The 27,784-nt window shown below is 44.7% G+C and overlaps 3 protein-coding genes across 5 annotated transcripts; 1 reads left to right on the top strand and 2 right to left on the bottom strand.

Moving 5' to 3' along the window:
* Window positions 1–1,238: 1,238 nt before the first annotated feature.
* LOC115155575 (dnaJ homolog subfamily B member 11) lies at window positions 1,239–11,149 on the bottom strand. Its single transcript, XM_029702299.1, has 10 exons — window positions 10,958–11,149; window positions 10,275–10,431; window positions 9,451–9,548; window positions 8,873–9,008; window positions 8,226–8,368; window positions 7,710–7,792; window positions 7,555–7,612; window positions 3,238–3,349; window positions 2,833–2,992; window positions 1,239–2,444 (listed from the first exon to the last, which is right to left on the bottom strand). Exons 1-10 carry the CDS (start codon window positions 11,029–11,031, stop codon window positions 2,380–2,382), a joined length of 1,086 nt encoding a protein of 361 aa, XP_029558159.1. The 5' UTR covers window positions 11,032–11,149; the 3' UTR covers window positions 1,239–2,379.
* Window positions 11,150–11,321: 172 nt separating this feature from the next.
* On the top strand, window positions 11,322–16,952 carry tbccd1 (TBCC domain containing 1). 3 transcript variants are annotated; one of them, XM_029702296.1, is made up of 8 exons: window positions 11,323–11,774; window positions 12,357–12,691; window positions 12,955–13,110; window positions 13,646–13,783; window positions 14,057–14,285; window positions 14,499–14,685; window positions 14,825–15,328; window positions 15,533–16,952. In XM_029702296.1, the coding sequence occupies exons 2-8, from the start codon at window positions 12,359–12,361 to the stop codon at window positions 15,744–15,746; spliced, it is 1,761 nt and encodes a 586-aa protein (XP_029558156.1). In that variant the 5' UTR covers window positions 11,323–11,774; window positions 12,357–12,358; the 3' UTR covers window positions 15,747–16,952. The 3 variants fall into 3 exon arrangements, with proteins under 3 accessions (XP_029558157.1, XP_029558156.1, XP_029558155.1); XM_029702297.1 differs by having other exon boundaries at window positions 11,322–12,691; window positions 15,206–15,328; XM_029702295.1 differs by having other exon boundaries at window positions 11,323–12,691.
* Window positions 16,953–18,191: 1,239 nt separating this feature from the next.
* On the bottom strand, window positions 18,192–21,881 carry LOC115155573 (leucine carboxyl methyltransferase 1 homolog). Its single transcript, XM_029702294.1, has 5 exons — window positions 21,604–21,881; window positions 21,344–21,447; window positions 21,108–21,189; window positions 20,837–21,015; window positions 18,192–20,296 (listed from the first exon to the last, which is right to left on the bottom strand). The coding sequence occupies exons 1-4, from the start codon at window positions 21,646–21,648 to the stop codon at window positions 20,875–20,877; spliced, it is 372 nt and encodes a 123-aa protein (XP_029558154.1). The 5' UTR covers window positions 21,649–21,881; the 3' UTR covers window positions 18,192–20,296; window positions 20,837–20,874.
* Window positions 21,882–27,784: the final 5,903 nt, after the last annotated feature.

The following is a 27,784-nucleotide window of genomic DNA, read 5'->3' as shown; positions in this document are numbered from 1 at the left end:
GGGGTGGTGGGTAGATCTCATCTGGGGACAAAGTTGAGATTGACTCTGCATCCCAAAAGGCACCCTGTTCCTTATATGTAGTGCATACATTTTGACCAGACTGGTCAAAAGTAGTGCACTATATAGGGAAGGGCACTATGGGCCCTGGTTAAAAGTAGTGCACTATATAGGGAATAGGGTACCATTTGGGACGCAACCTCAGTCGGTGACAGACAGTCTTACAGAATAAGTGGAACCAGCTGGGTCACAAAGAGGTCAGATACAGAGTGGAGGTGTGAGTACAAGGGGTTAACAGTGTCATACAGACCACATACACAGTACGACAGTCTGATAGACTCTCACACACACTGCCTGATCCTATAATCTGACCAATAAAGTCAGCCAATCACAGCAGTAAAACCAGAACAAATGCGGGAGATAAGGAACTGCCCATCAACAAAATGCAATGATCACTAACAAAACATCTCTAAAGCCATAACAATTATGTAACCAAGAGCTATGTGAGGTCCTGAGGCCTGGATATAGAGTGGACCAATGATTCCTCAAGGAGTGGTAGCAGCAGGCATCCTTGGCTGCTTTACATTCACTGTACACTTGCTGCCCTCTACTGGTAATATATTGGAAAGGGCGATACCTAGTCAGCTGTACAACTGAATATATTCAACTGAAATGTGTCTTCCGCATTTAACCCAACCCCTCTGAATCAGAGAGGTGCCGGGGGGCTGCCATAATCGACATCCACGTGTTCGGTGCCCGGGGAATAGTGGGTTAACTGCCTTGCTCAGAGAGAACAACAGATTTTTACATTGTCAGCTTGGGGATTCCATCCAGAAACCTTTCGGTTACTGGCACAACGCTCTAACCACTTGGCTACATGCCACCAATTGGGCCCTCTCCCGGCGACATGTTGGGCCGTCTCCCGGCGACATGTTGGGCCCTCTCCCGGCGACATGTTGGGCCCTCTCCCGGCGACATGTTGGCTCGCTTGTCTCTACTACAGCAGGCTGCTAAGGGGAGGATGGCACATAATGTCTGAAACGGAGCAAATGGAATCTAACACCTGGAACCCTTATGTTTGATACCATTCCTCTCCAGGCATTACCACCAGCCTGTTCTCCACAATTAAGGTGCCACCAACCTCTTATGGTTTCCATGTACATAGTGACTGATAGACATCCGAGAGACATAGCTCACATGCTTAAATTGACACACTAAATTAATCCATGAGTCATTTCACATTGAGTCATTATTTATATAAACTTTTAATTGAACTCTCAGCTGAAAGTACACTTCTTCCTCCTGTACTGTAGCACTCTGGAAAACAGTAGCCCCATTCTGCCAGGAGGAGTAGTCCAGAGGTCCTAGGTCTGTGTCTGACATGGAACCTTATTCCCCATCTAGTGTACAAAGCCCCATGGGGCCCCGGTCAGAGCCCCATGGGGCCCGGTCAGAAGTAGTGTAATATACAGGTAATAGAGTGTCATTTGGGACGCAGCCAGGCTGAAAGGAAGAGCAAGAGGTGTGGATGGTGGTCGATGGAGCCGAAGAGGGCCTCGCCCTGGTAAAAATCCTACCCTGATGACGAGGTTATGCGAGGCAGCTCAACAGGTCCATTCTCTGTGGCCTTTCTTTCAGCAGACAGAACACTCAAGACTTTGCCCCAAAGAAGACATCTAAAGATACGATCCAACTCAACAAAAAATAACAATATGTAGTTTCTTTCCTATTTACAAAGCTTTTCAAGATATTACTGAAAACATATATGACCGAAAACCCATTAATGACAGAATTGTTGAAGGTGTCAGAGGAGTTAAAAATCACTCAAGATGAAATACCCTAGTACAGTACTACATCTGTAATACTTATCAAAACAACAGGGAGGGGAATAATATTCCAGTCTTGCTGATGTCCATGAGATAGTCCTTTGATTTCAGAGTCCTTTGCCTCAGTCCAGCTCCTCTTTTAGTGCCCAGTCAGGTGTGATAAAGGTTTAACATCAGATAGTGGGCTTTGATGATCAAACATGTCTGTGATAGTGGTTCACATTGGATGACAGTAGTTGAAATTGAAGGTGAATTAAAAAAGACAAAAGGAAAATGAGAGACAAAGAAATGGTGGTAGTAAAAAATTGGGACGAGGGCAAGAAAATTAAAAGTATAAATACGGTGTAGTTTCAACCCGTCAATGTGAAATATAACAAGGACTTCTTTAAAAGAAAATAGACAACGTCAAGTCACCTTCAGAATGTAGAATATTAAAAAAGAAAACAAATCAAGTCAACCCATCCCGAGAACAATCTGAAAATAAATACGTCGCTGTGCTTGTTCCTTTGTGTGTTTTGTAGCACAGAACTCAGTCCAGATTCTGTCTGTTGGTGTGTCAGTATCCCTGTAGTCCGTTGTAAACCTTCTGTACCGAAGCCTGCTTCAGAATCCCCCTCACTCCTGGAACAACAAAAGCAAGCCCCAATTGTAAATGATTATTCATTATGATCATAATTAAATTTTTCAGAATCATTAATATCTGAGAAGTTAATGTGTACCTTTATTGTCTTCCTGTCAGTGGTGTAAAGTCGGCAATTCGAAGACAATTTATTGTGATGTATGTGTGTTGCTTACAGTTTGTAAATGTGATTAAAAAAATAATAATAATAATGGGTGTGTTCTACGGGCATGTCCTGCGCCTCTATGGGCACACCCATACCTCGTATGTAACAGCTATGATATATAACATGCAGTCTACTTTCTCCTGGCATCATTAACTAACTCAAACTCATAAATAAATACATTACAGGTCACACCCCCCACTCATCTTTATCGGCCTCCTCCTTACCCTCTTTCTGATTGTCATTCAGCTGTGTCTCTGGGAACTCTACGTCGAAGGAGACAATGAGAGAGCCACGGATGTTGTTGTTGTCGAAGTTGGGCAGGCCTTCTCCTTTCTTCCACACCCGAGCACCAGGCTTAGTGATCTTGTCCCTCACAATGTGGACCTGTAGTCAGAGGAGCAGTCAAAGTGTGTCACTGATTCCTTAGAATACACTTTATAATGAATAAATACTTTATTTTCTAGACAGAGAACAAAAATGCATATTTTTTGCTTTTCAACCAGTCTTGTGTGCTTTTTGAGAATAGGGCAATGATGGCTCAAGACAAGCTCCCCTCCCCAAAACATTTCAGTACATGGCAGTAAAACAGTATATGCACGTAATTCTTAGTTTCACTCGTCCATAGTTACCTTATGTCCGTCCAGGTGTATGATGTCCATCTCAAAGCCAACCAGAGCCTCCACCAGGGAGATGGTGACGTTAGTGTACAGGTCATCTCCTCGCCGCTCAAACACTGGATGTCTGTCAGTACACACATTACTAAATCACTCTTCAACAAAACAGCTTCCACAACTGACAAGATGTTACTTAACCAATAGACGCCCGAGGGGGTGTGGTATATGGCCAATATACCACGGCTAAGGGATGTTCTTATGCACGACGCAACGCGGAGTGCCTGGATACAGCCCTTAGCCATGGTATACAGGCCATATACAACAAACCCTGAGGTGCCTTATTGCTATTATAAACTGGTTACCAACATAATTAGAGCAGTAAAAATAAATGTTGTCATACAGTCTGATATACCACGGCTGTCAGCCTATCAGCATTCAGGGTTCGAACTACTCAGCTTATAATGTACATTATTCAACAGGTGGGTCTAATCCTGATTGGTTAAAAGCGCATTCCAGCTGGTGTCTATTCCACAAGTTACCACCAGCTAAATCTATGAAGTTGAAATACCTATTTACTCTGTTCCATCTGACTGGGCAATGCACTGTCTCATCAGCCCAGCCAGACAATTTATAAACTTGATCTCCACTATAAAACTAATCTAGACATTATCTGATATTAGTTTACAACAGCGGAGATTTGTATAAACGGAACCCGAACCGGCTGCGCGCAAGCGCCATTGTGCATAAATGTATTTTGTCCCCCCCCCCCTACACCAAACGCGATCACGACACGCAGGTTAAAATATCAAAACAAACTCTGAACCAATTATATTAATTTGGGGACAGGTTGAAAAGCATTAAACATTTATGGCAATTTAGCCAGCTAGCTTGCACTTGCTAGCTAATTTGTCCTTTTTAGCTAGCTTGCTGTTGCTAGCTAATTTGTCCTGGGATATAAACATTGAGTTGTTATTTTACCTGAAATGCACAAGGTCCTCTACTCTGCCAATTAATCCACACATAAAACAGTCAATCAAATCATTTCTAGTCACCTCTCCTCCTTCCAGGCTTTTTCTTCTCTTGACTTCATATCGCGACTGGCAACTTCATAAATTAGGTGCATTACCGCCACTGACCTCATTCGTCTTTCAGTCACCCACGTGGGTATAACAAATGAGAAGATGGCACGTGGGTACCTGCTTCTATAAACCAATGAGGAGATTGGAGAGGCAGGACTTGCAGCGATCTGCGTCAGAAATAGAACTGACTTCTATTTTAGCCCTTGGCAACGCAGACGCTCGTTGGCGCACGCGAGCAGTGTGGGTGCAATAATTGAATAACATAGATTTCTAAATGTATTTTGTGACGCGAGCGGTGTAGTCAGCCTGTTACTGTCTGTCCCTCGGACATTTGCAACATTGTTTCAATATTCTGATCTCCAACTGTCCCATAGTAATGAACGTGTAGGGGTCGCAGTCGGGACGAGAGAGGGAGGCAGGCAGCGTTTCTCAGCCAGTCGAAATGATGAATCAGCTGGCATCATTTTTATGGATATATAGAAAGAAATGTCAATTGAAAAAAGTTCAAATGAAATGAAGTGCAGCTAGTTTGCAGTCTTTTCAGCTTCAGTTTGAAGTGATTGTGTTAGCTGTGTTGTTGGCTAGCTCCTCGGAACAAGTGTCCTAAACGAGAGAGCACATTTTCTATGCCAGGTGAAATCGTGTCTCATTAGTTCATTGTTATGAATGTATCCAAATAAATGTCACGAGAAAACAGCTTAAACAAATGAAGCTACTGTAGTTATTCCTTCTGCACTGTTTGACGTGACGAAGTTAGCCGTAGTTGGCTAGCTAGCAAGAAAGGGATAAGAATGTTGCCAGCCAGTATGGCAATGGAACATTTAGAACGAATGACTGTCGCATCCATAGATACAGAACAAAAAGACTGAACGACTGGGTCGCGTCTCTGGCAACCGAACCAATAGAACGAACGACCAGCCGGCTTGGGTAGCAACCCTAGATTTGTTTCGGGACAATTTCTTGTGGAAGGATTAAATAGTATGAAGAAAAAAATATAAATAATGCTTTCAATTAAAATATGTCAATCATTATTTGAATATGTTGGTAACCAGTTGTATAAAATTCGAAGCCGGTGTTTGGAGGATATATTGGCACAGTTTGTGCTTCTCTGGCATTATCACTTAAATAGACACTGGTGTATCAAGTTAGCTAACAGGGAGAGGGAAATAATAAAGCCTGTAGTGGGCATAGATAGAGAAGGGTTGAGTCACATAAACAACACAAAACAGCTTCCACAACTGACAACCTACATCTTATATAATAGAGAGAGACAGGCTACCTAACAGAGTGAGAAAGCATTTGCATACAGCAAGCATATAAACTCAGCAAAAAAAGAAATGTCCCTTTTTCAAGACCCTGTCTTTCAAAGATAATTCGTAATAATCCAAATAACTTGACAGATCTTCATTGTAAAGGGTTTAAAACACTGTTTCCCATGCTTGTTCATTGAACCATAAACAATTAATGAACATGCACCTGTGGAACAGTTGTTAAGACACTAACAGCTTACAGACGGCAGGCAATTAAGGTTACAGTTATGAAAACTTAGGACACTAAAGAGGCCTTTCCACTGACTCTGAAAAACACCAAAAGAAAGATGCCCAGGGTCCCTGCTATTCTGCGTGAACATGCCTTAGGCATGCTGCAAGGAGGCATGAGGACTGCAGATGTGGCCAGGGCAATAAATTGCAATGTCCGTACTGTAAGACGCCTAAGACAGCGCTACAGGGAGACATTACATTTACATTTTAGTCTTTTAGCAGACGCTCTTATCCAGAGCGACTTACAGTAGTGAATGCATACATTTCATAAATGTTTTCTCCGTACTGGTCCCCCATGGGAATCGAACCCACAACCCTGGCATTGCAAACACCATGCTCTACCAACTGAGCCACACGGGACCTGGCATGATGGCCAGTTGATCGTCCTCGCAGTGGCAGACCACGTGAAATAACACCTGCACTGGATCGGTACATCACACCTGCAGGACAGGTACAGGATGGCAACAACTGCCCGAGTTACACAAGGAACGCACAATCCCTCCATCAGTTCTCAGACTGTCCGCAATAAGCTGAGAGAGGCTGCACTGAGGGCTTGTAGGCCTGTTGTTAGGCAGGTCCTCACCAGACATCACTGGCAACAACGTCGCCTATGGGCACAAACCCACCGTCGCTGGACCTGGCAAAAAGTGCTCTCGCGTTTATCGTCGAAGGAATGAGCGTTACACCGAGGCCTGTACTCTGGAGCGGGATCGATTTGGAGGTGGAGGGTCCTTCATGGTCTGGGGCGGTGTGTCACAGCATCATCGGACTGAGCTTCTTGTCATTACAGGCAATCTCAACGCTGTGCGTTACAGGGAAGACATCATCCTCCCTCACGTGGTACCCTTCCTGCAGGCTCATCCTGACATGACCCTCCAGCATGATAATGCCACCAGCCATACTGCTCGTTCTGTGCGTGATTTCCTGCAAGACAGGAATGTCAGTGTTCTGCCATGGCCAGCGAAGAGCCCGGATCTCAATACCATTGAGCACATCTGGGACCTGTTGGATCGGAGGGTGAGGGCTAGGGCCGTTCCCCCCAGAAATGTCCGGGAACTTGCAGGTGCCTTGGTGGAAGAGTGGGGTAACAGCTCAAAGCAAGAACTGGCAAATCTGATACAGTCCATGAGGAGGAGATGCACTGCAGTACTTAATGCAGCTGGTGGCCACACCAGATACTGACTGTTACTTTGTTCAGGGACACATTCAATTTTTGTTAGTCACATGTCTGTGGAACTTGTTCAGTTTATGTCTCAGTTGTTGAATCTTGTTATGTTCATACAAATATTTACACATGTTACGTTTGCTGAAAATTGACAGTGAGGACAGTTGACAGTGAGGACGTTTCTTTTTTGCTGAGTTTAGATACAAGGGTTGAGTCACATAGAAAACTGTGAATGCAAGTAGCGAACATTCCAAACATCTTTACCAGTGGAGGCTGCTGAGGGGAGGAAGGCTCATAATAATGGCCGGAATGGAGTAAAGAGTATCAAACATGCTTGTCGTGTGTTTGATACCGTTCTTTTCACTCCATTCCAGACATTATTATGAGCCGTCCTCCCCTCAGCAGCCTCCACTGATCTTTACATAACACTAATGTATTAGTGTTGACATAATGTCCTATACCAACAAAGCATGGCTCCTAGAGAAGTTAATAGTAGCCTGATTAGAACCACTATATTATTTGTGAAATAAGGAAATGCTGCTCTTACTTCATAACTTTGATGCGGAAGCGTAGGTCCCCTGGCTCTCCATCGATGTGAGGTTCGCCTTGAGACAGACGTAGTCGTGAGTTAGACACTGATACCACTTGTAAAACCATTTTTTTTTAACACCCATTATCCTGATGGTTGAGTAAGTAGCTTACCTTCCCCAATGAAAGGGTACTCCATCTCATCTCTCACTCCCTGTTCAATCTCTACCTCCAGAGTTCTCTCCTCATTCACCAGCCTGGGATCATGAGACAGTCACATTATCATCCTCATCACATAAAGAAAGAACCCATTGACTCCTGTGTTAACAGTCTTAACCAGATGCACAGTCAATATGACAGTATAGAACAGAGGTTCCCAACCTTTATCAGTTACTGTACCACCAACTATATTTTGTTCTGCCTGGAGTACCCCTGAAGTATCCCCTCGTGCATTTTACCAGTAAGACTATGGTCACATTAATCTTCTCAAGTAGCCCCTGTGGATTTGCCAAGTACCCCCAGGGTCCTAGACCCCTGTTTGGGAACCACTGGTATAGAACACATCTTTAAATGTATTCATTTGCACAGACATTCTTTTTTTGCTGACAGCACCCAACCCAACATGCACACGACAGGGTAGGAGCAGGACAGAGTCAACCACAAAGCAGCACCCCTGAAGCAGTGACTCACTTTATATTAGGGCACTCATCACACACTACTTCCTGGCTCATCTGGAAGCGTCCAGGTCCGAGTTGCGTCGTCCTCATTTCCTGTCTGCAATTGCATTTCCGTTTCCCAGGGGCCTCTTTGGCTACAGGCTTGTTACGAACAACCTGAGATGTACATATAGGTGACGTGATGAGATTGGGATGTATGTGTTGAAATAGGGTAGGCCTGGTGGAGCACACAAATCGTATACAGTGGCCATGTCCGAATACCCGTACTTGTGTTCTAAATAGTAGCATTTTGGGTATGCGAAAATAGAAAGTTCTATAGTAGGTAACGTTTTTTAAATTCAGTATGCTTTCAATGCCAGGATGTCATACTCCGTTCAGCTTGATATCACTGCCCACTATTGAGGAAGAGAGTCGTTAGACAACAGCTAATAAATCACACAAGGTTACACAGCGTAACAAAATTAACGAATGGCGGGAATATACGCAATTGCGCATTTTAGATTACGCATTCTCAGTATGGAGGAGCCTAGTATGTTATTTTATGCTTATTACATACATTTTTACTAAACAGTGCACAGTATGCAGTTTAAGTAAGTAGTAGGCAAGACAGATTTTGGATATGGACAGTATATACAGACCACCATAAGGGTTGAAGTGTACCTCTACAAAGTTCCCCGAGTACACCTCTTCGAGTGTGACCTCCAGGTCCAGCACAATGTCATTTCCTCTGGGGATGTTCCTGTCCTGTTGTCCTTGCCGGTTTCCTCCAAACATGAAGCCAAAGTCGCCAAAGAAACTGGAAGAGGCAACAGCGTGTGAGGTAACAGTGGGGTAAGAGACATTATTTGACATAGACAGGAGCTCACAGGAGCTGAGTACCGGCACCTCAAATGTTCTACTGCTTGAGCTCCTGTTCCTCATATAGAATATTAGCTCAAAAGTATTGTGGTGCTCTTGCACCTAAATGTAAACAGTTCCAGCACCCAAAATGAGCACCAGCACCTATTTCAGTCCAAGTCCAGCACTACTTGTAGCGGGAGCTTGTAATTTAACACACTTCAGCCTGGTATTAAGCATTTATTACAAAGTAAAGCCCTGGTAAGCCTGGTCTCGGAGCGACCACATAGACATATACCCACAAGGATGATGAGGATATCATTGTTAAGCACCGAGATCCTATATTCTGAAACCATCATGTACAGTATATTATAGTAATCAATTAGGTAAACCTCCTGTACCTGGAGAAGATATCATTGTGAGAACCATGGTGGCCCTCTTTCAGACCATCCTCTCCGTATGCATCATACTGCTTCCTCTTCTCATCATCAGAGAGCACCTACAAACAGCACAACATCAGGGATGAACTCTTTTTAAGTCACAAAATACTGCAGAGTACATGGTTTCTTTACATTAGCAACATGAAATTAACTTTAATTACAAATTCTTAACATCACATTTCACCCACTTAAATAGCTTAGCCATGCAAAATGTATCAATTGGATGATGTTCTACACTTTATCAGTGATCATGATGACGCTAGTGCGCATAATAGGACGTTTCACTGAGCCGCTCCGAGCGCTCCACGTCGTGCTTTCATGAGAGAACTCTGACCACAGTATGAGCCAATCAGAGGCAGCCACACGGTCTTCTCGGCCAATCAAAATCACTATGTCGTTTCCAACAACAACCAAATAGGTCGCTTCAGTTTCTCACAAAAAAAAACTTTCGTTTCTGTGCCTCGATCGTAACGCAAATGAGATAGCATGCTGAAGCCAAATATTACTACACACCCAGATCAAATGACTATTATAAAAGGTTAATAAATTATACATGACAATAGAGTACTATTATCTCAATACTCAGTTGCCATTCAGATCTTTTACATCTCTTCATGAGACTGACAATGATGTTTGGACGGGTATTGTTTCTGAGACTAGCTACACAAGACAAGATCATCATGGCATGATATTGATAGCACATATTATAAAACAAAAAGTGCCACGCAAATAACAATTACCAGAGAGATACGTGATACAGGGAAATACAGGGGTTCACTTCCTACCTCATATGCTGACCCCAGGTCTGCGAATTTGTCAGCAGCCGTTGGGTCATCTGGGTTTCTGTCAGGGTGCAGCTGGAGAGCCAGCTTTCTGTAAGCCTTCTTGATATCCCTCACAGATGCAGACTTGCTCACACCCAAGATCTTGTAGAAATCTCGCCTGTAGATAGAGGTGAAAATAATAAGTCTAGCTATCTACCGGATCTAAGATAGTTTCCCTTCATGATAGTGACAAGTGGAGTAGGGTTCACAAACGTGTGGTTTATCAGACTAACAATATTTGGGGAAGTAAATTATTCTAAAAATGGGCATCACCCAGTCCAGAGTAATTCAGTTTGATATCAACGGCTCTCATTTTTGAGCACAAAGCCAGTTGAGCAAGTTAGCCCACTCTTCCATGACATTCCCTCGATTCACGATACTGGAAACAAAGGATCAGGCAGGGTGATGTTGACTACCCTATGAACAAGGACTTTATTTACAGTGGTGTTCACGTTGCTGAGATTGCTTCTTTACCCCTCCAAATAGTAGCTAGCTAACGTTAGCTATTTTACACATGGAGAATGGGCTTCAGCAGCGTAGACCAATCACAATGAAACATGTGTACCAGCTAGCGATACCGCGTTTGAACCGGTTTGACCATTGCAGAGACGGTGTGTTCAGGTTATATAGAAACAAGTACTTACCCTGCAAGCACTGCTGTAACGAAATAAAGGGCAAGACAGCAAACACTGCATAGATGCATCCCTTTAACGGCCATAGATACCCGTTTCTTCAAGTAACCAACAGAACAACCCGGCTTTTGAGGTCCGCTTCCTTTCTGTCACTGATCCTCTTCCTTCCGTCAAATCAGAACCGCCCGCCTCTCGCGCTAACGCCCGCCCACCGTATATATCACAGGCACATCCTACGTTCATCCACTACAAAATATACTGACACTCAAATATATTAGTCTACATTCATCCACTAGAAAATATATTGCAAAGATATTTAAAAAAAAGTGTACACCGGCTTTTATTGCTGTCGCTTTAAGAGCTATATATATATAGCTCTTAAAGCGACAGCAATAAAAGCCGGTGTACACTTTTTTTTAAATATCTTTGCAATATATTTTCTAGTGGATGAATGTAGACTAATATATTTTCTAGTGGATGAATGTAGACTGAATGTATCGGATTCCGGTGCCCTTCATGTCGGACTTGATGCACGAGCAGGCAGTGCATTGTGCGCGCGACCTTCGCTCTGTGTAGTCGCGCGCAACAGATGAGAACATGCAAGGGCGCCAAAATAGGAAGGACGTCGTTCTGTAGCTAGCTACGTGCTGATCAAATTCACAGCATAGTAAACAAACCATACCAAAAGCCAGATAGCTAGCTAAATACTGTAAGATACTAAACTTTAATTTTACTTATGAGGGAGCTTGATCACCAGTTACTTTTCCTGGAACTTCGAGGCAGGACCAGAAATCGCTTGGACTAGTGGAAACTTGTTGAACAAGCGAAGGTAAGCTAAGCGTCAAGTGTTTTGTCTCTGCTAGTCTGACTGCTTTGCATCTGCTGCTAAGCCATGTCGCTAGCTAACTAGCTCGCTAACGTTCCCTTGCTAAATAAATAAATCAAGCAAATGCTGTTAGCTACCTACAGATCATCTCTAGTGGCCAGTTGTTGTCATGGGAACATCCGGCGTCCACTCTCTGTTAGCCAGGAGTAACAGCAGTCAGACAACACAGACATTTGCATTGGAACAAGCAGTCACATAAATAAAACATTATTTAGAGTGCGTTAGTGCACTAGCTAGTTATACAGGGGATATTATGTTTGCCCATAAGGTTCAAATTCAGTTTTTATAATACAGCTAGTTAGTTAACTCGTATTTTAAAGGGTATCTAATAATACTGCAATATTGAACAGCAGACCAGAAGCCACCAATGAATAGGTGTACTCTTGTCTACAACTTTCTTAATTCAATGCACTGCTCAGATATCTCACCACACTCACTGTATGCTCACCCCTCTGTCTGACCTCCCTGACCTCTCACCCAGTTATTTTGTTCTTCCACTCCCTCCTCTTCCTGGCCCACTAACAGCCATGGACCAGGGTGGTGGTGTGGCGCTGTGGCCTCGCATGGAGCCCTTCCTCTTGGGGGCTCTGCAGGTGGCACCCCCTACCAAACTTAGCCTGCACTACCTGCGCAAGATGGCTGCCTACGTGCGCTCGCGAGAGGGCTGCTTCCCCATGCTAGGCTGGCTCATGTGGAGGCACATTGCCTGTGGCAAGCTGCAGCTCCCTGAGGACCTGGCCTGGCTCTACTTTGAGACCTTTGACCTGCTGGCTGGTCACCCTGCAGAGGAGAGGCTGGAGTGGGCTGAGAACCTGTCCCAGTGCCCCTCCCCCAGAGAGCTGGACCGCCAGAGGAGCAAGGTGAGCTGTGAGCACACTAGGGAGGGATGAGAAAAGGGCAGAGACCTGTATGACTATGTCCCCCACGGATGTGTTGTCAGTTGGAATGTAATAATATCTATCCTGTTGTATCCTGCACTTTTTTTTGTTTAGACAGACTTTGACACAGGAGTCTGTCCATTATCCTTTTAGGTATTGTTTGTGAGACTGACCTATGTCAAGTATTGGTTTGTGTTCAGAATCTCTGTATTTTTTTCTGTATTTTCCTCTTCTCTCTTTTCTAGTTGTGTGTGGACACGCTGCAGTTCCTCCTCTTCCTCTACATTCAACAGCTGAACCGGGTGTCTCTACGTACATCTCTGATTGGTGAAGAGTGGCCAAGCCCCCGCTCTCGCTCCCCCTCCTCGGACCGCGAGGCAAAGACCAGCTCTCAAAACAAGGTCCTGTTGCTTTATATTGCTTACAAGTTTAATGGCAGGCTGAGAGTGTAAATGTACACAATCCGTTTTTATGATTAAGTCTCTCTAACCTATCTCTATACGTGGACATTATTTTGTTTTCTTTCTTGAAATGCAAAGCAAAACATATTCTGATGGTCTAGTTACTGACATTTTATTATAAACTGGGTGGTTTGAGCCCTGAATGCTGATTGGCTGACAGCCATAATATATCAGACCGTATACCATGGGTATGACAAAACATTTATTTTTACTGCTCTAATTATGTTGGTAAACAGTTTATAATTGCAATAAAGCACCTCAGGGTTTGTTGTATATGGCCTGTATACCACGGCTAAGGGCTGTATCCAGGCGCTCCACGATGCGTTGTGCATAAGAACAGCCTTAGCCGTGGTATATTGGCCATATACTACACCCCCTCATGCCTCATTGCTTAAATATGCATGGATATTGCATTAGCTCCCATATCCATGCATTGTATCATTGTTCATTCTTTTCACCCTGTTGCTGTGATCAGAACTGGGACGACCAGGCCCACCTGTCCTTCCTCCAGACCCACCTGTGTGAGCTGCTGGAGCTGCTAGTAGAACCAGGCCAGCTGTCAGGGTCCGGCCAAGCCGTGAAGGACAGCCAGGTCTCTCTGGAGGCTCTACAGGTGAAGCGAGGGAACATGGTCCGCATCCCAAATGGCAACCTATTCCCTATATAGTGCACTACTTTTGACCAGAGCCATCGGGGCTCTGTAGTAGTGCACTATGTAGGGAAAAGGATGACATTTGGATGCACTCATCCTCAACTATATATTCTTGTATAAAACAGTGAAAGGTTCCATAACATGCCCAATACGCTGTAGTGTTCATTCAGTTTTTGCAATACAACAATTTACCTTTTCAGTAAACAACAATACAGTAAAATATTTTCTCTACAGGGCCTCAGCCTGCTGCTGGAGGGCTCAGTGTCCCGCGGCCGGACCGTCCACCCCATCCACAAGCTGCTCTCCAGAGCCCCATTCCAGACCCAAGCAGGGTACTCCAAATTCAGCCGCTCCTTCTCCCTGCACCCCCTGCTGGCATGGCTCAGACAGGCCCTCGTCCCCAACCCCTTTGGGATGTCAACCTGCCTGAGGTCTGGGAAGAAGCTGGCCTGGGCTCAGCAAGGTAGGTTACTACCACCCAAAGTAAACCCTAATGTGGATCATTCATTTATATTTAGATGCACAGTCAAATAAGGTGTGTTAGTATGTTTTATAGAAATGAGTGCGTTATCTTGTAACTGTTTTCTAGCTCACCTTTTTCTGTGGGAGATGTAGAGAGCTATTAGGATTGAAGCATGGCTGTCTGTCTGTGACTGTCTGTTCCCCTTACCTCTAGTGGAGGGAGCTATGAAGAGAGCTAAGATTGCCCGGAACACCCACATGGCCCCCCCAGGCAGCAAGATGGTGCTGATGTCACAGGTGTTCAGACAGACCCTGGCCAAGGACTCAGACAAGCTAGCAGGAGCTAACGTCAAAATACACCGCTGCAGTGACGCCTTTATCTACCTCCTCTCTCCACTCAGGTGAGAGGTTCTCTACACATATTCAGACTGGACATTACACCTGTAGCATGCCCCATCTAACTACAAAAACAGATCCATTTCGGTAGAAATATCCCTTTTTTTTTAGATGAGATGGCATTCCCCGTGGTGTGTGTTTCAGGTCAGTGAGCCTGGACAAGTGTCGTAACAGTACGGTAGTCCTGGGTCCCATCGAGACCAGTATCCACATCCAGAGCTGTGAGAACGTCAAGGTGGTGTGTGTGGCTGGCCGTCTAGCCATAGGGTCCTCCTCCTACTGTACCATCCACGCCCTCACCCCCACCCGGCCTCTACTGCTCCCCGGGAACACTGCACTCACCCTGGGGCCCTTCCACACACATTACCCCTCCCTGGAGGATCACATGGCCAGTGTGGGTCTAGCTGTGGTGCCCAATGCCTGGGACCAGCCCTTACTGGTGGGAGTGGAGGGTACCATCCCAGACCCTGGATCCTACAGGCTGCTGCCGCCCACTGAGTTCTGCCCCCTTGTGGTGCCCTTCAGGATGGAGGGGGATACGTGTGAGGTGCCAGGTGGGCTGCCATCGCTGTACCAGAAGGCCCATGAGGAGAGGGAGAAGAGTGTACAGGACTGGCAGAAGATGGTGAAGGATGCCCACCTGAACAAGTGAGTCATTAACAGATTTATTGGCAATGGAAATTTGACCTGGACTCAGAGAATGAAAACATGAACTGCTTCCCAGTTTCCATGATCAATGTGAATTATGTAGCAACCCTTTAAAATGTCTGATTTTATACCGGGTTGTGAGCGCTGAGGGGTCTGGTAATGTTTCTCTTGTTCCTCTATTCAGTCATGCGTCTCTGTTTTCAGGGAGCAGCGGCGTCAGTTCCAGGCCCTGGTGGAGCAGAAGTTCCATGAATGGCTGTTGGAGTCGGGACACAGGCAGGAGCTTGATAGCCTTATCCCCCCCTGCATCACATCCCAGGACCACTCGGACAGCGACAGCCTGGAGGCCAGGACCAATGACACCAGACAGGAAGGGACATCTATACGGGAAGTGGGACAGACGCGTCTGCCTTGCTGACTTTTTGGGTTCTTGTTGATGGAGATCCCCATACAAAGCTCTTGCCTTTGCCTCACAGTCAGCGGTTTGCCTCACAGCCACTAGCACCTCTAATCCCTTTGTTTGCCTGTTGTCTGTCCACAGTTCCAGGCAGGATCTGATCTGAGGATCAGTAGACTACCGAAGGAGGATGGTCTGGTATAGACGACTGGCTCTGTTCTAGTCCCCTTCATCCAGCTGAGACTGTTGCGTCCCGATTCTCTACCCTTCTCATGAAGTGTGTACTTGTACACTCCCTCTCATGTATTTTACAACGGTGTGGATGTGCAGGGTAGAGAATCAGGACAGAGCCAGTGGTCCTAGAGCACTTGGGGTACAATAACATGGTACCTATTGTTAGCCACACTGGTTAGATCTGTGTAGTGTGGTACCTCTGTAGTGGGTACTGTACTATTGAAATAATAGGGAATCAGGTTGTGCTGTTAATCCAGAGATTGACCTTGTCCAGTATATAGAAGAAATGAATTAATGTATTCATGTGATTGTACAGTATGTATGATATTACGTCTTAATATGCCTTTTCTGGTAGCATAGGAGAGGGTGTGATGAATTTAAAGGTCTGCCTCTTCAACAAATTCCAATGAATTTAGTACCTTCCTAGCCTGAGTGCCAATCTATTGTGCTATCATGTCAACTCCTTACTACTGTTTCAAAACATTTGGCTTGACAATGGAGATGGCAAGAGCACAAACAGATGTGGGACCAGGCTAGTACTTCCCCGGGATGGGTATTTGAAGTCTTTAGACAACATGCACCTCTAAGAGGATGGATGACAGGGCACATTAGTGTAATGAGAAGAGAAACATGCCTTTGAGGGAGCAGTTCTATTCCATTATATGGGTCAACGGACAGTGGACCTAAAGCTAAGATCTGTGTACTGTTAAAATTAGCCTAGCATGGGCCACAGGATGCTGATGTGCTAGGTAACCTCAGTCTATCCCTTTTTTGTTAGTCCTCTCCCTTTCTTCAGTGTGTAGAAGGATGGATGATATTGTGGTTATTATGCCTTACTGCTGTAGCTTAGTTGTCAGTGACTTGCCTTTCAATTCAATTGCACTATGCTTCCCTACCTACACAATTACAATGGAATTAATTTACATTGGTTTCTAAGAGCACAATTTTGTTTAGTTCTTTAGACATCAATAAACTATTAGTTTTTTGCCTTGACGTGCCATTTTATCCTAGAGACCCTGTATATCGACCTCAATGTTTACTTTATACTGTTAGACTAATCACACACCATTACAATTAGCTGTAGCACAGTCAACGTGTATAGAGATTAGGCCAATGACCTTTTAAAGGGCTAATCTGCAGTTCAAACAATAAAGTGGCCACCCCGCCACTGATTTGGTAAATAGCTGAGGGATGGGGCTGGAGGCAAGGACTGACCATCTGTAAGATCAAAATGATAGTTCACTACTACATTTTTATATATACTGTATATATATTCCAACTACATTGTTTACAAACAAAGGAGTAAAACAAGCTGATATTTGGGGTTTTGATGGGGTATGACAGTTGAACTAAGCTCATGAGGCCTTTACAAGTTATATTCAAGAATCAATGGGTATATGTCATGAATTTAAAAGTCAAATGTGTGTAGCAATCCCATAATACCCCTTTAAATGCTCTCTACTTATGAACTAAGTGGAAACATTCCCAACCAAACTGTCTTGGCTCTGTTCGGGCTCATGATATAGCTTGACTTTATTGTGCCAATTCAGGGCAAAGGGAGGGGAACAGACGTGGCACAATTCACCTCAGTGTCACTCCTTCCTTTGTCTCTTTTGAACATTCATTGGCCCCAGAGAAGGAGTGGAAGAGATTGATTGGCCTGCATACTTGACAGATTTTCAGATTTCCATGCTTCTAAATGGTCTTCTAGTGTAATGGAACTTGTGTCTGATGTATGCCTCGAAGCACATCCACACACCTCTCTGCCCTGCTGTTGTTAGTTGAAGACGTGACTACGCCTGGAGAGAATTTGTGCGAGGACAATATCCTCCTGCATCTGGGCAGAATTTGTCACATTTGGCAGACTGTTGGCATGAGGTGGTGGGCACAGTGGGCATAGGCTGGGTGAGGGGAGCAGGGTGGCATACCAGGTGGGTCTGTGTTGTGGTGGGTATGGGGGTTGGGGAGAGTTGGGGGGCATTTCAGCAAGCCAGCAGAGAGGGGGTCAAAGGGCACTGTCACTTAACGTGATTGGAAATCCAGTCTTCTATTTGGCATTCAAGTGTCATTGAAAATATTTACATGAAAGTTTTCCTGTGCTGGAAAAACTAACTCAAACAGATGGGTTTACCCCCGTCCATGGCTTTTATACTGAACAAAAATATAAATGCAACATGTAAAGTGTTGGTCCCATGTTTCATGAGCTGAAATAAATGATCCCAGAAACGTTTCATACGCACAAAAAGCTTATTTCTCTGGGGAGGAGAGAGAGTACCCTGGATACTTGCGCTGGATACCTGCGCCTGCAAGATGATCCACTTTGTAAGTCAGCCACTGCCTCAATCTCAGTCCTAGAGGGCATATGCAAGATGGGCATATTAGGCATCCCAATCCCAATGAAGCCGAGCACAGGACAGGACAGGACAGTGACAGTTCCCCCTGTCCTCAGGGCTTGGCCAATGAAGATCAATACCAGCATATAGCACTGATCACACTGATCGAGTGATAGCTATGGGCTGACCTAGTGCTGGCAGAATCAGACATACCCTTCCACTGTACAATCAATACATTTTGCAACTTTGACACAACAATTCTGCAGAATATAGTGGTGGATATATTCTCTATAACACAGGAAGTATTGTGAATTTTACAGTAAATTTGTGGCAATTATGTATTTCAGAAGGAGCCAGCAAAACTGATGCACTCCATATGTGCTCTGGGTCATTAGACACCATTAGACATGCACCTGTCTGGTGTTGGACTGGCTGCAGCCCCTCTACCCCCTCTTCCTGAACCCCCACTAAGCAGCACCAGCCCAGGACCCAGGAGGGTAGAGGCCATCCTCAGACCCTCCACACACAGCTCCCCATGCATGGGCTTCACCACCTGGGAGAGAGGGCTCAGCGCTGACCTCGGAGGAGTGGACACTATGGGGGTAGTCACAGGGGAGGACATGTCAGACATCCAACATTCTCTGTGATGATACTGGCATTAGTGTTGAATAAAATGAAAAGACAGAATGGAAGAATAAATGGTTGAAGTTAACTTTAGGTGGTACTAAAATATATGTATTAAATAGATACATTTCCCTCTCAGGGGGATAATAAAGTATGTCAAGCAGCAGCAGAGAAAATAAATGCATACTGTACAAGACAAAAACATGAGCATTACATAGGTAGGTACTGTACATTGTAACTACAGCATGGCTGGTCAGGGAGCCTATGGAGGCAGTGGGGAGAGCATTTCTAGACAAAAAGAGATGAAAAATATGGTCCAAATACTTACTCTCTGATGAGCTGAGAATGAAGTACATCAGGATGGTTGTTGGACAGGCTAGTCAGGACCGATTAGTCAGGACCGGCTAGTCAGGACAGGCTAGTCAGGACCGATTAGTCAGGACCGATTAGTCAGGACCGATTAGATTAGAGTAACTCACCTCAAACTCATCAAATGGTTCCAGGATCTCAACTCTACAGCTCTCCTTCTCTGGAACCAGACCCAGGTAAACTGATTCACATCCAGACACACACACACTGCCCCCAGCCCTGAAGATAGAGCACACACACTGCTCCCAGCCCTGAAGAGAGCACACACACTGCTCCTAGCCCTGAAGATAGAGCACACACACACTGCTCCCAGCCCTGAAGATAGAGCACACACACACACTGCTCCCAGCCCTGAAGAGAGCACACACACACTGCTCCTAACCCTGAAGATAGAGCACACACACTGCTCCCAGCCCTGAAGAGAGCACACACACTGCTCCTAGCCCTGAAGATAGAGCACACACACACTGCTCCCAGCCCTGAAGAGAGCACACACACACTGCTCCTAGCCCTGAAGATAGAGCACACACACTGCTCCTAGCCCTGAAGATAGAGCACACACACACTGCTCCCAGCCCTGAAGATAGAGCACACACACTGCTCCCAGCCCTGAAGATAGAGCACACACACACTGCTCCCAGCCCTGAAGAGAGCACACACACACTGCTCCTAGCCCTGAAGATAGAGCACACACACTGCTCCTAGCCCTGAAGATAGAGCACACACACTGCTCCCAGCCCTGAAGATAGAGCACACACTTAATAACACTTGAAACAGTAACTTTCAGAAAGAGAGAACCAGTCAACTGCACAGACACACAGGTTCCTGGACAAGGCTGTGTGTCTGCAGTTGTTTCTGGGTAGTCTCTGAGCACGTGCAAGGTGGAGTTGAGCTTCAGGAAGTGGTCCTGCATGACTCGACCAAAGGGATCGTGGGGACGGATCTGTTCGTACATCACAAACAGAGACTGGGGGGAGGAGTCTGGCAGTCCAGCCAATCACATCATCCGACCTAGGTTAAATCAAAATATACAAAAATGTGTTATATTAAGCAAACCATGAGGCACAATTTTGTTGTTTTTTTATTTACGGATAGTCAGGGTCACACTCCAACACTCAGATATTATTTAAAAACAAAGCATTTGTGTTTAGTGAGTCCGCCAGATCAGAGGCAGTAGGGATGACCAGAAATGTCCTCTTGATAAGTGTGTGAATTAGACCATTTCCTGTCCTGCTAAGTAGTCAAAATGTAAAGAGTACTTTTGGGTTTCAGGGAAAATGTATGGAGTAAAAAGTACATCATTTTCATTAGGTTTGTAGTGATGTTAAAGTTGTCAAAAATATAAATAGTAAAGTAAAATAAAATACACATACCCCAAAAAACGACTTAAATATTACTTTAAATAATTTTTACTAAAGTAGTTTATACCACTGCTGACCACCATGGACATACACAGTGCCTGGAAACACACAGCTGTTAGATGAATCACAGGCCAGCACTAGATATAGCTTCACTGTGTGTTTGTGTGCATGTGTGTGGTGTAATACATACCTGTGGGTGAGAATGAAAGGGTATCCAGCCCCCCTCATTCAGTGGAGTGTTGTTATTGATAACAGAAGCCTTGCACCGGACAACATCTGGGAAGTCCAGCTCAAACACCCCCCTGACTGAGTCCCCTCTGCGCGCTGGCAGAAATACAGGGAGTCAAACCCCGCTCCCAGAGACAACACCTGGAAACAGAGTTTGTGTTATATTAGGCATGCCAATGACCATAGGGTTTGGCAAAACAGCACAAACAGACCTTGGACCAGGCTAAGTTTACCTGTCTCCTGGGGCAGCTTTCTGTCAGCCACAGAAACTGCTTGACACAGTGGTCTACAGCTCTCCAGCGTGCATAGTAACTCCTGCACCAGAGATACAGTAGAAACACAAACACATAAATACATAGAGGAAGGTCATTCTAACTATACACATCTATTGAGTGTGTGTGTGTGTGTGTGTGTGTGTGTGCACATGTTATGTTTCTATCTTAGCGACCTGTTGATGAGAGGGGCTCACCTAAACTCGTTAAACACAAACTGCTTCAGGTAGTCATCCAGGAAGTAACCCTGAGCTACAGCAGACACCTTACTGAGCACACTGCTGTCATTGGTCCCCTGCACCTGACACAGCAACAACACAACACTGTCACAACACTATAATGAGCAAAAAGGCCACCTGCATAACAGCAGTTATTACACTGCTATCCTACTGGTATTATATCTATACTACTATTGCTCCAGTAATATTATGGCATAAAGTCAAAGAGCAGAACATACCGCAGCGTCTCTCCCGACTGCTTTTCTTTTGTTGGTTACTGGCATTATCAGAACATGTCAATGAATTAGCTAGCTAGCTCACTTGTTCGTGTAGTTCTTCTCTCGTCATATGTTATTGGAAGAGAGATGGACCTATTGATTATTTAACTTACGTCACCTGAAATGAAGTTAGTAAATGGATTCAGGAGCTAGTTACATTGTTTTCAGATGAATAGAGAGAAGTGTTTTGATTTTGCAGCTTCGTCACGTCAGAACAACGAGGGTTAGTTATAGAAACGCTTCGGTTCTCTCAGTTATGTGGATCAAAGCTCTACTGCGCCGTCCTGTGGTATGGAGGGAAATGTGTCTTTGTTTAAAGTCAGGTCAGATACTTCTATGTAGGGCATTATAATCTCTGGCAAAACACTAAGTAAAGGTATTGATAAATTAACTGTGACTTTACCTATCTATGAAAGATTGCCAGGATAATAATAATACATTCACTCGAATCAAATCCATGTTGACATAAGAGAAAGGTCATGTATAGTGCTGTGCTTTTTTGCCAACAATGAAATCTGATCATAGAATGTGAAAAGTTTGGATGAAGCCATCGATGACGTCGCACCATTGTTTCCTATGAGAATGCTCAGTGGCGCATTTGAAGATCAGGAAGTGTCATTTCAGCATGTCACCATCTTGCTACATGGAGGAGTTTTTGGAAACATCGCATGTGCAGTTTCATATACTCTAGAAAGTGACGTTCCAGGCTAGCTCAGTGCTGCCTGCAGAAAGGCAGAGGGCTCTGCTTTGTGACCAATAACAAGTGGTGAGATGGGGAAACATACAGGAACTTGCAAGCTTCTGCTCTCCCGACTTGGAATACTTGGTCATCAAATGTCACCCTTTTTTACCTTCAGAGAGAGTTCTCAGTGATTATCGCCACGGCTGTTTACAACCCGCCACAAGGCGACACCAAAAATGCTCTCAAAGATCTTTATTGGACCCTGAACAAACTGGAGACCGCGTATCTGGAGGCAGCGTTCATTGTCGCGGGGGACTTGAAGAAAAGTCATTTGAGAACCATGCTCCTGAATTACTATCAGCACATTGACTGTCCAACTTGTGGAGATTCTATGCTGGACCACTGCTACACGCCTTTTGACACGGGTATAAGGCCATCTCCCGTCCTCCTTTCGGCAAATCTGACCAGGACTCCATTTTGCTCCTCCCCACCTACACACAAAGACTCAACAGGGAAGTCCCTGTAGTCATGTCTGTACAACGCTGCTCTGAACAATCAGAATCCATGCAAGACTGTTTGATCATGTGGACTGGAATATGATCTGGGTCGCCTCTGGGGATAACATCAATGGCTACTCCAACTTAGTCACCGGATTCATCAAAAAATGCATAGATGATGTGATACCGATGGTGTCTTTCAAAATGTATCTGCATCAGAAACCGTGGATTAATGGCAACCTTGTCAGGAAACTAAAAGAGAGAGATGCTGTTTATAAACACGGCAAGGTGACCGGGGACAATCGTAAGGTTAAACAGTACAAATTCAACCAACACAGATCGATCAAGATGGCGAGACACAAGTATAGGGACAAAGTGGAGGAGCAATTCAACAGGTTATATACGAGGCACATGTGTCAAGGGCTTCTAACAATCACAGATTACAAAAAGAATGCCAGTCACGTCGCGGACACCAACACCGCCCTACCGGACGAGGTAAACACCTTTTTCTCACGCTTCAAGCAAAACGACTAAGCTGCCGAGGAGAGCCCCTGAGGACAATAAGGGTTACATGCTTACTGTCTCCACGTGTTGACCCTCGCGAGGCTGCCGGCCCAGACAGCATCGCTAGCTGCGCCCTCAGAGCATGTGCAGACCAGCTAGCTGTTGTGTTTTCTGACATTTTCATAAAAATGCCCAAGAAAAGGAAAGTAATTGAACTGAATGACTACAGGCCCCATTGAAGTGCTTCGAGAGGCTAGTCGAAGACCAAATCATCTCCTCCCTCCCCTCCCCAACACACTCGACCCTCTCCAATTCGCCTACCGCCACGACAGATCCATGGACGTCACAATCGCCATTGCACTGCACACTGCCCTCACCCACCTGGACAACAGGAATGCATACGTGACGATGTTGTTCATCGACTACAGCTCAACCTTCAATACCAGTGTTGCAAAGGGTCTGAAATTTGCCATGGGAAGTTAAGCCCCGGAATTTTGGGAATTCTGCTTAAATTCATCAAAAAAAATCCTTATAACGGTGAACATTTTACATTTTAGTCATTTAGCAGACACTCTTATCCAGAGCGACTTACAGTAGTGAATGCATACATTTCATTCATTTTTTAAAAATGTTTTTGTACTGGCCCCCCGTGGGAACCTTTTCTGTGGGATACACATTAGGCAATTCTAGGTCTTGTGGCATATTTTGGTAAAACTATCCCCAATTCAATGGAATTGCAACCCTCTGCATGCACAGTGCATTCTTCCATCACATGTGCAGTGCATTCTCAAGATCTTGCACACTAATGAGATGCTATTGACGCCACACTACTACACTGTCTGAGCCAAGGACTACATGCTTTCTGGTAAGTTTTGATTACAATACTGGGTGGGGTGAATATATTTTATATGACATACATCTTTTTTTGTTAACTATTAAATAAGTAGCCTACAAAGTGTGTTTAAATAATTTCTAACTTGTTAAATATTTCTGCTAGTTAGTTTTTGCTACCATGTGGGTTTTAGCTTGCTTGAGCCTGCTAACTGATTGTTAATTCACCTGTTTCCATACATGTTTCATTTTAAAACATTTATATTACAAAGGAGTTGTTTAATCTAACTGCTTAACTATTTATCTGTACATGGAATTGTATTTTTTTTTTTTACATGGAATTGTATTAAAATAAAAAAAGTTACAAATTTTTTCTAATCTTTACAGGAAAATTCAATGGGCACTACCTGATGTGTGGAGACATTTCACTGCAGCTAATGTAGAGGGAAAAGCTGTCTACATTTGCAAATACTGTGCCAAATCATATGTGAAGAATGCAACAAAGATGCAAAATCATCTGGCCAAGTGCATAAAGTTCCCTCAGCGCTCACAACAAGCACCTCTGACAAAAGTCCCTCTACTTATATTTGAGGTGAAAATTATAGATCAGACACCTTATCGATAGCAACAGCTCATGGTCCTCCTGGAAATTGACTCAATGGAGGAACGAAGTCAGAGAAATGCTGATGAATGTCTTGATCGAGCTGTGTATGCAACTAGTTCACCTCTGATGCTCACAGGCAATGTGTATTGGAAGAGATTTCTGAATGTTCTTCGCCCAGCATACACCCCTCCAACCAGACATGCTTTATCTACTCATTTGCTGGATGCAGTGTTCAATAGAGTTCAAGTGAAGGTCAAGCAAATCATAGAGAAAGCGGACTGACTGTATTGTGGTATTGTGGTCCCGTGTGGCTCAGTTGGTAGAGCTTGGTGTTTGTAACGCCAGGGTTGTGGTTTTGATTCCCACGGGGGACCAGTACGGGAATAAAAATGTATGAAATGTATGCATTCACTACTGTAAGTCGCTCTGGATAAGAGCGTCTGCTAAATGACTAAAATGTAAATGTATTGCAATCATCTCTGATGGGTGGTTGAATGTTCATGGGCAATAATTAATTACATCATCGCCACCCCTCAACCAGTATTCTACAAGAGCACAGACACAAGGGACAACAGACACACCGGTCTCTACATTGCAGATGAGCTGAAGGCCGTCATCAATGACCTTGAACCAGAGAAGGTATTTCCACTGGTAACAGACAATGCTGCGAAGATGAAGGCTTCTTGGTCTAAAGTGGAGGAGTCCTACCCTCACATCACACCCATTGGCTGTGCTGCTCATGCATTGAATCTGCTCCTCAAGGACATCATGGCACTGAAAACAATGGATACAGTGACCTGTTGATGAGCCAAGGAAATGGTTAGGTGGGTGAAGGGTCATCAAGTTATAGCAGCAATCTACCTCACCAAGCAAAGTGAGAAGAATAAGAGCACCACATTGAAGCTGTCCAGCAACACCCATTGGGGTGGTGTTGTCATCATGTTTGACAGTCTCCTGGAGGGGAAGGAGTCTCTCCAAGAAATGGCCATATCACAGTCTTCCGATATGGACAGCCCCATCAAGAGGATCCTCATGGATGATGTATTTTGGGAGAGAGTGGTAAGCAGACAGTTTTTTTCCTAACCTTTATTTAACTAGGCAAGTCAGTTAAGAACAAATTCTTAATGACGCCTAGGAACAGTGGGTTAACTGCCTTGTTCAGGGGCAGAACGACAGATATTTACCTTGTCAGCTAGGGGATTCGATCTTGCAACCTTTCGGATACTAGTTCAACGCTCTAACCACTAGGCTACCCTGCCGCCCCAGTTCTCATGAAACCTATAGCAGTAGCCACTGCACGGATTGAGGGAGACAATGCCATCCTGTCTGATGTTCAGACTCTGCTTGCAGATGTAAGAGAAGAAATCCGTACTGCCCTGCCCACTTCCTGGTTGCTCCAAGCAAAGGAAACTGCAGTTCTGAAATACATCAAAAAGCATGAAGACTTCTGCCTGAAGCCCATACACACTGCAGCGTACATGTTGAGCATCCTGTCTGGAGCAGAGATCAACAAGGCCTATGGTGTCATCACTACCATGTCTCGCCACCTTGGCCTGGATGAGGGCAAGGTTCTTGGCAGTCTGGCGAAGTACACTTCCAAGCAGGGGCTTTGGGATGGAGATGCAATATGGCAGTCGTGCCAACATATCTCATCAGCCACCTGGTGGAAGGGACTTTGTGGATCTGAGGCTCTTTCCCCTGTTGCCTTCATCATCCTCCAAATCCCACCAACATCAACCGTCTCAGAGCGCAACTGGTCCTTGTTTGGGAACACACACACCAAAGCACGCAACAGGCTGACCAATACAATGGTTAAAAAATTGGTGGCCATCCGGGCAGATTTGAGGCTTTTTGAGCCTGATAAGTTAACCTCAACAAGGTTGAAACGTGACAGTGAAGATGAGGCCTCAGAGTCTGATGTTCAAGAGGTGGACATTGAGGAGGTCCAGGGAGAAGTGACAGTGAAGATGAGGCCTCAGAGTCTGATGTTCAAGAGGTGGACATTGAGGAGGTCCAGGGAGAAGTGACAGTGAAGATGAGGCCTCAGAGTCTGATGTTCAAGAGGTGGACATTGAGGAGGTCCAGGGAGAAGTGACAGTGAAGATGAGGCCTCAGAGTCTAATGTTCAAGAGGTGGACATTGAGGAGGTCCAGGGAGAAGTGACAGTGAAGATGAGGCCTCAGAGTCTAATGTTCAAGAGGTGGACATTGAGGAGGTCCAGGGAGAAGTGACAGTGAAGATGAGGCCTCAGAGTCTGATGTTCAAGAGGTGGACATTGAGGAGGTCCAGGGAGAAGTGACAGTGAAGATGAGGCCTCAGAGTCTAATGTTCAAGAGGTGGACATTGAGGAGGTCCAGGGAGAAGTGACAGTGAAGATGAGGCCTCAGAGTCTGATGTTCAAGAGGTGGACATTGAGGAGGTCCAGGGAGAAGTGACAGTGAAGATGAGGCCTCAGAGTCTGATGTTCAAGAGGTGGACATTGAGGAGGTCCAGGGAGAAGACATGGAAGCCTGAGAGGAAGACAACCTAAGCTTTAGTTTCTCGACTATCATTTTACGGATGCATGTTGAAAACGTTTTTGGGAGATAACATGGATCATTCCATATTCCCTTTCTTTTGTTGTTCAGTGAAATCATCCCATGTGAAGAGTCAACTCATTTAATCAAAGTTCAATTTGTAACTATTTTTTTTCTATTGGAAGAATTTAATAATTTGCAATTATGTCTACTTTTGATAAGGTAAAATGTTTATGTTTCTGTCTCCATTTCTGTCGCCCAATCCAAGATGGCGTAGCAGTCAGACGTCCTTTGTCCTCGTCTTGTCGTGTCCCGTGTATATATATATTTACATCTTTTCTTCGCATATCTTTTTATATATTTTTTTTCTAAAAGCTCAACTTCAAAACACTCTCCTGCAACCCGCCTCACCAATAAAAAAAAAGAAGTATTATTTACCTCAAATCTGAAATCCACAACAGAAGCTAGCCAGAAGTTAGCCAGTTCACTAGCTAACGTTAGAATTCAG

Source organism: Salmo trutta, chromosome 20, assembly GCF_901001165.1.
Source record: "Salmo trutta chromosome 20, fSalTru1.1, whole genome shotgun sequence".
NCBI lineage: Eukaryota > Metazoa > Chordata > Actinopteri > Salmoniformes > Salmonidae > Salmo > Salmo trutta.
Note: the sequence above shows the minus strand (reverse complement) of the source record. Positions and strands in the feature narration are given on the sequence as shown.

Excerpts from the sequence above, each read along its gene's own strand:
- LOC115155575 (XM_029702299.1), bottom strand. The coding sequence starts at position 11,031 with ATGGCCGTTAAAGGGATGCATCTATGCAGTGTTTGCTGTCTTGCCCTT. Across the intron at positions 9,549-10,274 it reads ACCTGGGGTCAGCATATGAG|GTGCTCTCTGATGATGAGAA; the intron begins GTAGGAAGTGAA and ends TGCTGTTTGTAG. Across the intron at positions 9,009-9,450 it reads CACAATGATATCTTCTCCAG|TTTCTTTGGCGACTTTGGCT; the intron begins GTACAGGAGGTT and ends TGCCTCTTCCAG.
- tbccd1 (XM_029702295.1), top strand. The coding sequence starts at position 12,272 with ATGCTCACCCCTCTGTCTGACCTCCCTGACCTCTCACCCAGTTATTTT. Across the intron at positions 13,111-13,645 it reads AGACCAGCTCTCAAAACAAG|AACTGGGACGACCAGGCCCA; the intron begins GTCCTGTTGCTT and ends TGCTGTGATCAG. Across the intron at positions 14,286-14,498 it reads GCTGGCCTGGGCTCAGCAAG|TGGAGGGAGCTATGAAGAGA; the intron begins GTAGGTTACTAC and ends CCTTACCTCTAG.
- LOC115155573 (XM_029702294.1), bottom strand. The coding sequence starts at position 21,648 with ATGCCAGTAACCAACAAAAGAAAAGCAGTCGGGAGAGACGCTGCG. Across the intron at positions 21,448-21,603 it reads CAGTCGGGAGAGACGCTGCG|GTGCAGGGGACCAATGACAG; the intron begins GTATGTTCTGCT and ends TTGCTGTGTCAG. Across the intron at positions 21,190-21,343 it reads TTTGTGTTTAACGAGTTTAG|GAGTTACTATGCACGCTGGA; the intron begins GTGAGCCCCTCT and ends TCTCTGGTGCAG.